This window comes from Haliotis rufescens, unplaced genomic scaffold (genome assembly GCF_023055435.1).
Source record: "Haliotis rufescens isolate VD_foot unplaced genomic scaffold, xgHalRufe1.0.p SCAF_9, whole genome shotgun sequence".
NCBI classification, from domain to species: Eukaryota; Metazoa; Mollusca; class Gastropoda; order Lepetellida; family Haliotidae; genus Haliotis; species Haliotis rufescens.
The window spans coordinates 7,596,050-7,609,626 of NW_025964383.1; the positions used below are offsets into that span (position 1 = coordinate 7,596,050).

General features: G+C 38.8%; 1 protein-coding gene across 2 annotated transcripts in view; it reads right to left on the reverse strand.

Moving 5' to 3' along the window:
* Positions 1-9,119: 9,119 nt before the first annotated feature.
* The window catches only part of LOC124124056 (zinc finger B-box domain-containing protein 1-like), a 64,627-nt gene continuing 60,169 nt past the window's right edge, over positions 9,120-13,577 (reverse strand). For both annotated transcript variants that reach the window (XM_048390720.1, XM_046487173.2), the window contains 2 exons: positions 12,921-13,032; positions 9,120-11,789 (listed from right to left, as the gene is read on the reverse strand). In XM_048390720.1, coding sequence (XP_048246677.1) covers positions 12,954-13,032 — 79 coding nt within the window. In that variant the 3' untranslated portion in view covers positions 9,120-11,789; positions 12,921-12,953. The remainder of the gene's footprint in view (positions 11,790-12,920; positions 13,033-13,577) is intronic.

Below are 13,577 nucleotides of genomic sequence, written 5' to 3' on the forward strand. Positions count from 1 at the left end.
AGTGGTTACCGCGCTTCTCGTCCTTTTGCTGTCGAACTTTATGCGAATGACGCAATTCCTTTGATTATGCACCCATGTCACATACACGTAACTATTATCATATCAGACAGCCAATTTGAAAAAAAAAGAAATATATCAAACTGGCCAGAAAGATTTACTGTTCCCCGCTGTACAGTTATTGGCGCGAGACTGCCATCGTTTAGTCCGCAACGGAAAGAATCGACTCTGTCTCAAGGCGATTTAGCACGGCGCTAGAGACGAAACGACAATGCAGATTGTCTTTGTTTATGATGCTGATATACAGAAAATATTTAAACCTAAGATGTGGAATGATAGCTATGATCGTTAATATTACGGTCGTATAGTGTATATGTATGGGCAGGAAGTCCATGATCAAAACCTAAACATTGATGGACAAGCCCGAAGTGGCCGACAGGGAACTGTCGCATCATAGCAGTGCCGCGATTTCTTGTCTACCAGTTGCCGTACATGCTCGCCCATTTTGACAAATAACTGCTGCTTTTTTCACATGAAATGACCAATAGTCATGTGTTTTTGCTCTAACTACCTGACCGTGTGAATGAATTGCCCTAACCGTTTCACATTTTATCGCAAAAGGATAATTCAAGAGTGTGGCCACGGCATCTAACGTTAGTCGCCGCTATATTGTAAACAAATTGTGTCAAGGACGGTTTCACATGTGGTAGGTCGCCCTCGTTTCTGTCGACGGTACATGCGATACAAACATAAAACAGCTATTGAATACATCGACTTAACTAAAACGATGTTTGTTTGTTGTTTAACACCGCACTCAACGATAATCCAGCCATATGACGGCGGTCTGTAAATAATCGAGCCTGGACCAGACAATCCAGCGGTTGACATCATGAGCATCGATCCACACAATTGGGATACGATGACATGTATCAACCAAGCCTGAGTCGCCTCTTACGACAAGCATAGTCACTATTACGGCAAGCATGGGTTGCTGAAGACCTATTTTACCCCGGATCTTCACGGGTTCTAAAATGATGACAGCAATACCTTTTTTTGCGTTTGGGTTAACCGCTTATGGATACGGTGTGCTGTAAAGTTCGAGTTCGATTTCGATTTGTTTTCCCTTTCATTGAAACTGTGATATTGGCGCTATGATTGGTTTGCTGAAATAGTACTTTCCGTGAGTCATGGTACATGATGTGATGTGATCATCAAATACACATTATAAATCTCCCGAGAAAATGGAATATATTATCATTGGACGACTGATATATTAAATTTACAAATTATTGATGTTGACTGTACTCTCGATTAACGTATGATAATCTATTGCAAGTCTTTAACTGTTATCTGAAAGGTCAGCAGTGAGTAAACGCATTTTCGTTCAATGACGTTACAATCTTCAATTATTTAATTTTTGTGTGTGTAGACCAAATAGACGGTCGGTGATTTTGTCGTCTGGACAGGTGCGTGTGATTTGACCTCGCGTGTTGTGACGTGGATGACGTCATTTCAAACAGCTGATCTAATGTTGTGGTCGTATAATGGATACACGTGGTTTCGGTTTCCAAGTAGTAACATTATCTCTTTGACAGAACTGAAAGTAGATTAGTACATCACGAATGGGAAGATTACCACGGCGACCGAAGAGTGAATGAGACCGTTTATCACTAGACTAACCCTGTTTGGGGCCTTTTGTAATTTTGGTATGTTGACTAATGTGCTTTTCATATCTGTTTAAAGGTTTGATATTCCAAGATGTGCATTTAGTTGAGTAATGGAATGGAATGTTTTACAGTGAGAAAGCTGTCAAACCTGACCCAATATTACACAACCTTTATTTATTTTTTTAGCCTCATATATTAGAATCTCGCTTGGTCCAATTTATAACATAAACAGTAAATGAAATTAGATCTACACACAATATATAGGTAAAATCATAATCGACTTTTGAATGACAAAATGATTTCAGTGTAGACTAACTGTGATTTCGTTTTGATGTTTTAAATGGTTTTCACTTTGTTTTTTGACTGTGCATTATATAAATTATTAAATACTTAGTAATAATTAATTTGTTTTGCATCCTTAGTAAGAAATAGAATCTGCAAAAAGAAAAATCTTGTCTGAGAGCAAAATGAATGCGTTCTTGTGGTTCTTGTTTCACGATTTTAAATTGTGTATGTTCCCTGTAAGCTGTAGTTTAGCTAGGCCAAAAGAAAAAAAAGAGGAAAGACATAACAACTGAAAACCATTAATATTAAGGATTATGTTAGGTATATTTTCGAAGTTCAATACCAAGAATATATGACAAATAATTCCATTACTTTCATTCACCAACGATCATTTCTATTTCAAACGTTTCCTTTGCAGAATGGGATGAAATGGAAAACTGTACTGGGAATAAACTATCACGAATGTCTTTGAATGTGCATGTACATACCTTGGTGTAAAATACACTTCAAAAGTCGTATTTATAAAAACAATATGAAAGAAAAAGTTGTATTCCAAGGACTAAGCAAAGGTCTAAGTGAGGCAACCAAGTTCGAAATACATGCTGAGACGAGGATGTTCGTTTTTAGTGGTTATTGTGAAACAAATTTGTTCAGAGTTTTGAGCACATGAACTGTATATATACATTGAACACTACTTCAATTGAAGTAATTCATATTTTCGTAATTTTCTCTTTCACTTGATCTAGGTATTACTAGGTATTGTTCCGCAAAAACAATAATATTGCCTTCTTTCACCTGTGCAAGTTATCGTTTACTTGTATTAGATATAGCCTACTCTATGCTTCTTGAGCAAAGTCAAGTATTAAAATTGTCCAATTACATCTCGTTTCAAGCTTTTTGTAAGGTAGATTTAAACCATTAACAACTCATCATAACACCCGAAGTATAATTAAGCGGTCTGTGTGATTTCACAACCAAGCAATATGCTTGTATGACATACAGCGTCCAAGTTACGAGTGATCGAAAATAGGTTTGAATAGATTTCAACCCATGAAAACGTTTCAACGATTTTGATTAAATCTACTTGTACTTACTGTTGCTTGGAAGTGCGTTATAATCTTGTTAATTATTAAGAAATGGTAATGATGTCAGATATTGAGCGATGTCAGTTTGAGGGCTCTTGTTAGGGCTGTTTAGCGATCTTTCACATTTTGTCCTTTGAAAATGTCCGCTGTCAAATACCTCGAAGTTGTTTTTATCACCAGTGAAAGAGCACGGACACGGAAACCTACATGGACGTAATCGGGATTTCTTCAAGATATACATTCCAAACTGTTATTCGTATTGTAACATTCTCTTTGACAATCTGTGTGCGAGCTAATCACGACCACTTCCGTCAACTTTGTTTTGATGTAAAAAACACTGACAATTTTATCGGGATTTTATATCGGTACTGACGAGTTATCGCGGAGGACCAATTATCGCCAGCATAATAATAGCATTTCTTATTCATTTTGATGAAAAACATTTTGAGTGCGATACCCGAGATACTAAATAATGCAATTTGTATAACTAAAGCGGTGCACGTGCTGTTAAGACGATGGCGATAGCTGGTACAGTAAGTCGACGGGAAAGTTCTATTTCCACTGTTTTGATTCCCTATCGTAGCGTTATAACAGAAATCAAGTGAATATTATTGGCACCGACAGAAATGAACGCATTTGCTCATAGTTTCACAAAAATAAAAGTTATTGTTACAGTCAACTGTGTACACGGAATATGTCAGAAACGACATGAAAAAATAACTGGTCGGTGCCCGCGCGGGTTCGAATCCTGGCATGGGTACAGCCCATTTCTGGTGTCCCCCTCCGTGATAATGCTGGTATATTGCCAAAAGCGGCGTAAAAACCATACTCATTGATTGTTTGATTCATTGATTGATTCACTGATTATTCTAGGGCTTGGTCGAGTCCAAATTTACTACCCGGGTACCCACCCCCTCTATTACCCGACCCTACCCGGGTACCCACTGTAGGTCTCAAGAGATACAAAATGTCCGATTGGGAATTTTGTTTTACCACAGCACTTGCAAAAAGTATTTAGATACATGTATTAAATGATCTGGTCATGCATAGACTGAAGTTGACTTAAGTTACATCTTTATTCAACCATATGAAAAGTCAGAAGGAATTGGGCATAGTCAGAAAGAAATGCGAACATTAGTGACTTGCAGTGTAACCATAGAGTTCGAGATAAGTTTTGTAATTCAACTATATATCACATGACTAACCACAGGTTAGTCCTGCGGGTATCCGGGTCCTGCTCAGTACCCACCCGACCCGGGTACCCGAGTTAAACGTCCCAGTCCTAATTCATTCATTCATTATCTAAAAAAAACCTGACAAATGATATGCCACTTGTTCGTACGGGTGGAGTTTAAAAATGGTATTTTAACACTGCATAATTGTGTTGAGCAAGCCGTTATGACGGCAACGAAACTGGTTTCTCTTGTTTACCTCACTGGTGTTGTATGGAGAAACTATGTTAAAACGTTCACTCCTGTGACGAAAACCCGGGTCTTGTACCCAAATTGAGTAAAATGTGTGAAACCCATCCTTGTTCTTCCCGTCGTAATGCGGTTGAAAAATAATTATAATTGTGTTATTGGTTAAGTTAAAAACACTATCGACATAGGTGTAAGATCATCAACATAATTTAGATTCAATATGTTCTATGTACATGTTGTATTCTTACATTAAATAATATGCTTTATTCATTGACGACATGGGACAATCTCCCCCACCCCTCCACACACACACACACACATGCACACACAAACGCTTTTACCGGCCTGATGCCTTGGTGCTGTTTTGTATCGAATATAACATCACATCATCTGCGAATCGTTACAGCAACAGCGATATTCGTTTACATAATAATATGTTCACCAACAGATTGTTTAATTACATATTGCTGCACTTACCATGTCTTCTCCAGAGTGAAAACATACGGCAGGGCAGGAAATCAAGCTAAAAATGTTTCTTCGTGAAAAGTCTTCATAATGCACATGACATACCAACGTTTTAAACGCAGCGTTCAAAGTAGCGCGTGGATAATATAAACATGATAAATAGGGGTCAAAGCCCATTGTAATCTCGATTTTAAGTGAATTCTAAACAGCTTGTTGAACTAAATTTAACATGCACCGGTGCATTTGATAAAGTTAGCGTCGTCTGCTTCGATCCATAGAGTCTGTATTACGCGCAGGAAAAACTCGTGTAACGGAAGTGTTTCCCGATTGGCTAAGCTCGTAACCATGACATCACGTGACTATTCTGGTGAACACCTGCATGAAATATACAACACTTCTAACCTGATTTGACATTTGTTTATATAAACAAGCTTAACCGACAAAGCCATTGGCGGTGGGTTTGTCTAGCGAGGTGAAAGCGTTGTCTCGTCACACCAATTCACCACATGGGTACACCATGTAGAGCCGATTTTGACGCCCCTCTCCGTAATATGGCTTGGATTTGGTTCCAAATTTCGCAAATGATTTTGTAATAATAAATGGTAGTTTTTAGCGGTATTCATCATAATAGAATGGAGATGTAATACAGTGGATGCTCGACCATGAGTTGCCAAGCGCCTTAACATTTTCCTGCATTTAAGCATAATGATGATTATGAAAAAGAAATATCACAGAATTATGAACAATATGCATAAAGTATCACACGAGCAAAAACATTAACTGAGGGTCAAAGGAGACTGAGTATACCGAGTTTGTTTTTTATGTAATGGAAAATTATTGAAAGAACTGTTGTTAAATTTGATAACGTCTATTTAACCATCACTCATTCCTGCAACAGTTTGGGAAAAGTAATCTGTGGCTGAATAATTTTGTGTAAAAATATATTGGTTCGATGAAGACTAGGGTAGGAAATGAACTTGCAACCACATGACCCCTAACATGTTTGAAGTGTTGTTAATTCATGCCGAAAAGAGCAAATTTATTGTTTTTCAAGAAAAGATATCAAAGATACCCAACAACGAAATTCATATATAGTCGGTCCCTTAGAAAGTATATATTGTGAGCCAGTTTTAAAGAGACCAAATAGCTTGGTACATTCCAGTGTGGGCGTGTGTGCGTGTGTGTGCGTGCGTGTATGTGTGCGTCCCGAAGTCGTTTCCGGAGCATAACTCAGAAACCGTTAAATATTTCTCTACGAAACTTTGCACGTCTATCAGACTCATGCTGAACTGGTGCCTTTTGCTGTTTAGGAATTTTGTAAATTTTTATTTTTTACGTTTCCATGGCAACAAGTTGGACTTAGGTTCTATAAGGGTGCTGTTTGTTTCCGGAGCGTAACTCCAAAACCGTTAAATAATTTCTTACAAAACTTTGCATGTTTACCAGACACATACTGAACTGGTGCCTTTTGCTATTTAGGAGTTTTATAAATTTTTATGTTTTACGTTTCCATTGCAACAAGTTGGACTTAGGTTCTATAAGGGTGGTGTTCGTTTCCGGAGCATAACTCAAAAACTGTTAAATCCTTTCTTACAAAACTTTGCATGTCTACTAGGCACATACTGAACTGGTGCCTTTTGCTATTTAGGAATTTTATAAATTTATATTTTTTACGTTTCCATTGCAACAAGTTGGACTTAGGTTCTATAGGGTAGAGTTTGTTTCCGGAGCATAACTCAAAACCCATTCAATACTTTCCAACAAAAACTGTGCAAGTTTACCAGACACATACTGGACTGGTGCCTCTTGCTATTTAGGAATTTTAGGAATTTTTATTTTTCACGTTTCCATGGCAATAAGTTGGACTTAGGTTCTACAGGGGTGGTGTTCGTTTCCAGAGTGTAACTCAAAAACCGTTAAATACTTTCTTACAAAACTTTGCATGTCTACCAGGCACATACTGAACTGGTGCCTTTTGATATATAGCACTTTTAGAAATGTTTATTGTTCATGTTTCCATGACAACAAGTTGGATTTAAGTTTTAATATAGGATTGGTTTACTTAAGTAGTATAACAAATAAACTGTTAAATATTTCCTTGCCAAACATTGCATGTCTATATATAAAGCGCATACTGAACTAGTGCCATTTGATATTAAGGAGTTTTAGAAATGTTTATTTTAGAATTTCCATTGCAGCTATTTTGACATGGGCTAAGAGAAATGTTGGGTCAGTTACCTGGTTTGGGGCCATAACGTGTTAAAATGGGCGGGATATAGATGACTTTGTCAACTATACGCTTGTTTTCACTAAGAAAGTGTTACCCCATGTTTTAACATTTGTTACATTTGACCACTTTCTAAACGGCATTGTGAATTCGTAGCTTTCGGCCATGTGCCACTTCACACTTGTCAGAGGGGTTTCACAAAGTACCCGATCTAGACTTACCAGTTGTCCCGGACGGGACTCAACCCCAAAAAGAATGAGAATCTGTACTTAACTAAGAAAGTGTTATCCCAAATATAACATTTGTTGTATTTTCTTGTACTCTTTCATCATGAAAAGTATTTACCTAGTAGTTTCAGAGGCAAAACAATACAAATATCACAAGTATCTAATTTATTTTATTCATTATATCGGTTCATATTTTTCACATTTACCGAGAGTTCTATTTCCATAATAAACACACCATGGCTTCTGCCCCTTGCAATATGACGTCATTGGTGCCAATTGATAAAGGAATGACGCCATAAGACTTTATTAGACTCGATTCACGTGGTGTAGGTACAGGTGTGTGGTTCTATCTTCTCAGATGCGCAACTTTGTTCGGTGCCGCGCTGTTCAAAACACAACGCTATGCACAATTACTCTAAATTATGTCTTTGCAAAAATCGCGACTGAGAAGACAACAATGCATGGATGACATACTGTAGGATTCGCGATGATGGTTGGAAGGGGCCGTTGTATGAATTGCACTTATTCGTTCATTTTTGTTGCGCATATTCACTCTTGCGTAGTTGCTGTCCACAGGAACTCGATATTGCTTCGTTATTGCTCTTTGTAAAAATATACGCCCCCTATACTACATAAAAGACCTTGTCTTTTATTTTTACAAAGAGCAATATCGAGTTCCTGTGTTGCTGTCGTGCAATCTTTCTCTATAACGTTTTACATTTGCCTCCTTATTGCAAGATTTCTAGTAGGGATCTGACTGTTTGCAATATTTGGTTAGTCTTTGAATATGTGTTAAATCATGTCTTGTGATTGCCTTTGATTGAAGAAGGAACGCTACCATGCCTCTTAAAACTGTAAAGCCATTAGTTGTAAACTGTTCTTGCCGAACGACTGCAATGATTTTACGTTATTTTGGGAAGCATGTTCTGTACGTGAAACATACGAAATAGCCCCAAATGTGGCGTGTGCGGGTGCAACGTCTGCAACATGAGTTGTGTCAAACACACAGAGTGTGGTCTAACCAGGGGTGGAGAACAGTTTGGTTCAGACAAGTCCAGAATCAAGAGCCAGGTGTACCGACCTTGCCATGAACATTTTACCACCAACTGCATACAGGGGTTGACAGAGTTGGCGGTGGTGTAATGATGTCGAAAAACAAGCTTGGTACTTAACGTCCCCAAGCTATTGTGATGTAATCCCACAGCCGCACATTGTTCACATGATCAACCATACTAACATCATCTTTCAATTGCAGACCACATACTGCAAGTGTAACAGCGACATTCCTACAGAACCATGATGTACAGGTGACCCTTTTATCACCAGGTTTGAACTCATCATGAACCACAGACCCTGCACATGCACTTCAGGTCAAATTGGCTAACATTCACAAGGCATGTTCCTTCTCTCAGGACATGCCAGGCAGTACTTGAAGCTAATGGGGGACACAGGTAATAGAGTTCTCCTGAACCTGGCCACGTGCCCTCTGTTCATCTGTGTTCAAAATGTCATCACTCATCCAGCTTCAGATATGTAGTAAATAGGTGTTGCCAAACTCACATAACATGTTTCTGTTTTTTGTAAAGTCTATTAGAATAGGTTGGATAGTCATAGGAGTAGGCCCACCAAGACACATATACAAAGAGAACATAATCTGATGCCAGTCCTGCTGTGTAATGCTCTACAATAATGTAAATGTTTGACACTTGTGAGGCAATAATTCGAATATACTGGAACGCAACTCCTCAGTATTGACATTTTATTAAATAGCTACGATAGCCAAACACACAAACACTTGCTGATACAACAAATTACAACATGAAATTTGGTAGTTATATGAACAATCTCAGTAAAATGAGATCTTTGACTCTGATATCACCTCTGTCAAGATCTGTGGACACCTCCAGTAAGCAATAGAAGGTGCCATTAAGTAAACCCTAAGGGGTTTGGCCTTCACACATTGTACCCATGTGGAGAATCAAAGCCAGGTCTTCTGTGTGACGAGCAAATACTTGAACAACTAGGCTACTGCACCGCCCCTTAAACACCAACAACACTATATTGGTGAAGCTTTATCAATTTGCATGCTTGTCTGAATGTTTCGTTCACTTGTACCAAAGATTTACACGCCTCTACTTGAATTGACTGATGAGAAAGTTCACCTGACGTGATCTGCTATGGAGGTGTCCTCAGATCTTCGTGCAGAGAGGTTAAAATATCGGACTTTAATGAGATTGTGATATGAAAATGTTGGATGAAACATTTTGTTCAGTGAGTTGCCACGGCAACATCAAGGCAAGAAATGAAGGGATGATAACCATGAGCTAGAAGATTCAGAGACAAGGACTGTTAACAATCAGCTCATGTTCAGGTGGTTTGTGGATGCAGACTTCTTTCCATAAGATACATGTGCCATGGTAATGGTGCGATAGCCCTCTACATGCAAAGCAAATGCATAGCTTCACTTTCTGTGTAGTCTTTTTACCATTCTACAGCAAACTAAAACTTTGTATTTTGAAATAGACATAAACAAGGGCAAAAGTGAGCGTGGCTCACTAATACCCCCGACCTGCCTAGTGTGTCAGTAGTTTCAAATTAAATAGCTAGGATAGGGTAAGGGTTTGAAAAATTCAGAAAAAAATGGACTGCACCCCTTCATGTGACACAGATTATATGTACTAAGTTTGAGATGAATCCACTGAATAGTTTAAGAGAAATCGTGCAGACAAAGTTTTCGGACGGACGGACGGAGCCTTGGTATAACTATATACTATATAAATAAATATTAACAGTAAACAATCTACACAAATAAAAACTAGTTACAAAGCATATCATAAGCAGCCTGTGTGAATTATATTGAAACAAGAAAAAATATTGTAATTAATTTGTGAAACTTCAAGACTGTACTTCGTACAACAAACACCAAATGCTGGTCTTCAGTACTGGTGAAATATGAACCTGAACATTTCAATGATTATGCTGGGTGGGTTACAATCTATTTATTATGCACTAACATTTACATACCAGAGTAGCAATAATACTAAATGAACAAAAGAAAGTTGGCCTTAGTTATAGTATACTGTTTGTAAGCATAACACAGGGAATAGGTCATTTCATTAAAATTTGGGAAATCTTGATAATAAAAGTAATGCATGGCTTCCTATTGCATAGTTATCTCATGCTTGTGTATTGTGTTAGAATAAAACCTTCTGTGAACAATGTGAAGTAGGGCTTGGATGGTTAACTCAGGTACTTGGGTCGGGTGGGTACCCACAGGACTACCCAGGCCCATGGTTAGTCACATGATATATTGTGTAATGACAAAAAATATCTGGAACTCCAAGACCATGGTTACACAACAAGTCCCTAACTTTCACATTTCTTTCTGACTATGCGCATTTCTTCTGACTTTGATATGCTTGAGTAAAGATAAAGCTTCAATCAACTTCAGTGTACACATGATCAGATCGTTTTATACCTGAATGTAAATACTTTTTGCCAGGTCTCCGGTCAAACAATTCCCAACCAGACATTTTGTACCCATCTCTTGAGACCTACAGCAGGTACACGGGCAGGGACGGGTAATAGGGGGTGGAGTACCTGGGTAGTAAATTTGGACTCGACACAGCCCTAATGTACAGTCACTGAGGTAAGCTTGGAGGACAGCTTCTTCCTACTTTGTTCATGAATGGCTGCTGTCAGGCCCTTGTTTGTGAACTCATGAAGGTAGGCACACACATGACTTATGACCCTCACAGACATACATTATATGTGGAACAGTCCCATGTATGGAGATATATGCAGACTAGAGAATGTTGAAATAAAACAATAACAACAGTAAAAACATGACATAACTGAACATGATCAACTTCAGGCATTATATCACAAATGTGATTGGCGCTAGCTAAGCTCACTTCGTGGCAGCAATATCACAGTCTCTTTAACTAAGTACAATTATAAGACACAAAGGTATTCACTTCAATCTTGCTCCTACATCTGCTACCAATGTAGCCTGCTCATACATAATGAAGATCACCACACAAACAGATAATCAGACATCATTGTCTGCATGTTTTCTTGTATAATAATAATATGGACTCCATAATAACACCATCCTGTTCTTTAACTAAATAGGAACAATTAATGAAATATCTTCATCAAATTCATAACTCCAAAGGATGTCCACTTATCAGAGAATTGATGAAGTGTGTGAGCAGGGCTTTACCCCCCACCTTTAGCAATTGTGAAAGCAATGTCATCACTGGGTACACAAGACATGTAAGAAATGATTAGTATTAGAGAGTATAATTATCCGATTTCTTTCTGAATCATATCTTGTCTTGAAGACCGCCTCCGTGATCTAGTGGTAGAGCATCCGCCCGGAGAGCTGAAGATCCGGGGTTCGATCCCTGGCCCTGTCATACCAAAAGAGGGTACTTGTTGTTACTCTAGCGCTCGGCATTAAGGGGCTAAAACAAGGACTGGTCGGCTTGGAGTCAGTATACTAAGTCTGAGTGGGGTATTCATGTTAAACTGCAACATGGTATCTATGTGGGCTAGCACTATAAATCAGCATCAGTCTGGACTAGCGCAAGCAGCCACACACACACACACATGCATGCACGTAGCTATATAAGTGCAATAATCTTGGACGTGACGTTAAAACCCATTTCACCTCACCAGCTCACCTCTTATCTTGAAAAACTAACAGAGTGGCTTCATGGACAGGAAACGTGAACAGATTTCTGCATAACTTTTTCACATAATACATTACTATTTGTACAAAAAGAAAAGAAAATGACAAATATCAGTTTTGGAAAACGTCCTATACGTGGAAATAGTTACCATGGAATGAAACAAGAAGATGTCCTGACAAGAAGTGCTGAATGTCACACAAATGTAATGACTGCTTAGGAAAGTAGATTATGATGATGTTGAAATGCATGGTCTTTGTGGAGTTGGAAAGCATCAGCTTGTTCAGCTATCCACCGAGTACAATGTAGTTATGTCCCACTTGCTACACGTGCTGCCAGATTCCCATACACCAGTAACACAGGGCTGTAGAACATCTCATGTCGACTGACACGGAGATCACTCAGTTGCTCCTGAGCATCCAACAGCACTGATAGAAACTAATATTGAGTCCACTAGTCCTTATAATGATAATGTATAGCAAAACCTTTACAAATTTCTACTCATCCTCATGATACCTTCACTATTGGGCAGTTTGAAAAGGGCTATAGGACATACACTGGGAATGGGATTTAGTCATTTCAGGTTAATTGTCCACTATATATATCACTTGCCTGAACATAGTAATATACAGAAACATTTACTAGCATATTTGGTCCTCAATTCTCGTTCTTCACCAGCTTCAGCTCCTGTCTCGTTGAACTTCAGGTACATAATTCCAAACGACACATAAACCTGAGTGCAAATGGTATGGGTCATTTGGATTTCAAGCTTTGAGCAGATGTTTTGAGTAGTGCAATGTGCGTTCATCTGTGGGAACGTGTGCCTCTTGGTGCTGTGTGCAGGTTGAGCACCTGAAGGGCTGACAGTTGTCAGTGTGGCCGGTGCTAGTGAAGAGCCTGGACATCCCGCTCATCCTTCATCTGGTTGGCATTCTCATCCATCTCCTCACAGAGCTCCTCATCCCTGCAACCATATACATGGAAGACTTACACTAGTCAAGAATATTCCAGCTATATGATGGCAGCCTGTAAATAATCAAGTCTGGACCAGACAATCCAGCAATCACGAGCATCGATCTACGCAATTGGGATACTAGATCAGTGAGTCTGACCACCCGATCCATTTTGTCCACTCTTATGAGCAGCAAAGGTTGCTTGGGACCAATTCTAACCCAGAAGCCCCACAGGGGAGCTGTTAGTGAACTTTATCTGGTTGTGTCTGATCAATCTGCATTTTGCTAGTTTCAACATTTGTAATTTAGTAGATCTGCGAAATATTTTCACTAAACCTTGTCTCCAAGCTCTGGTATTTGTTTTGTCAATGGTGGCAGCCTATTTTGCGTAAATTGTTATCAAGTTATTGTTAAGTTATCTTTGGTTGTTCCATTACAATATCATGAAGGTCCCATGATGGAGGGGCATAAAGTCACAGAGAATGGCCACCCGATCCATTGAGTCGCCTCTTACCACAATGCTGTTGGGGACCTATGGTAATTAGATGATATACAC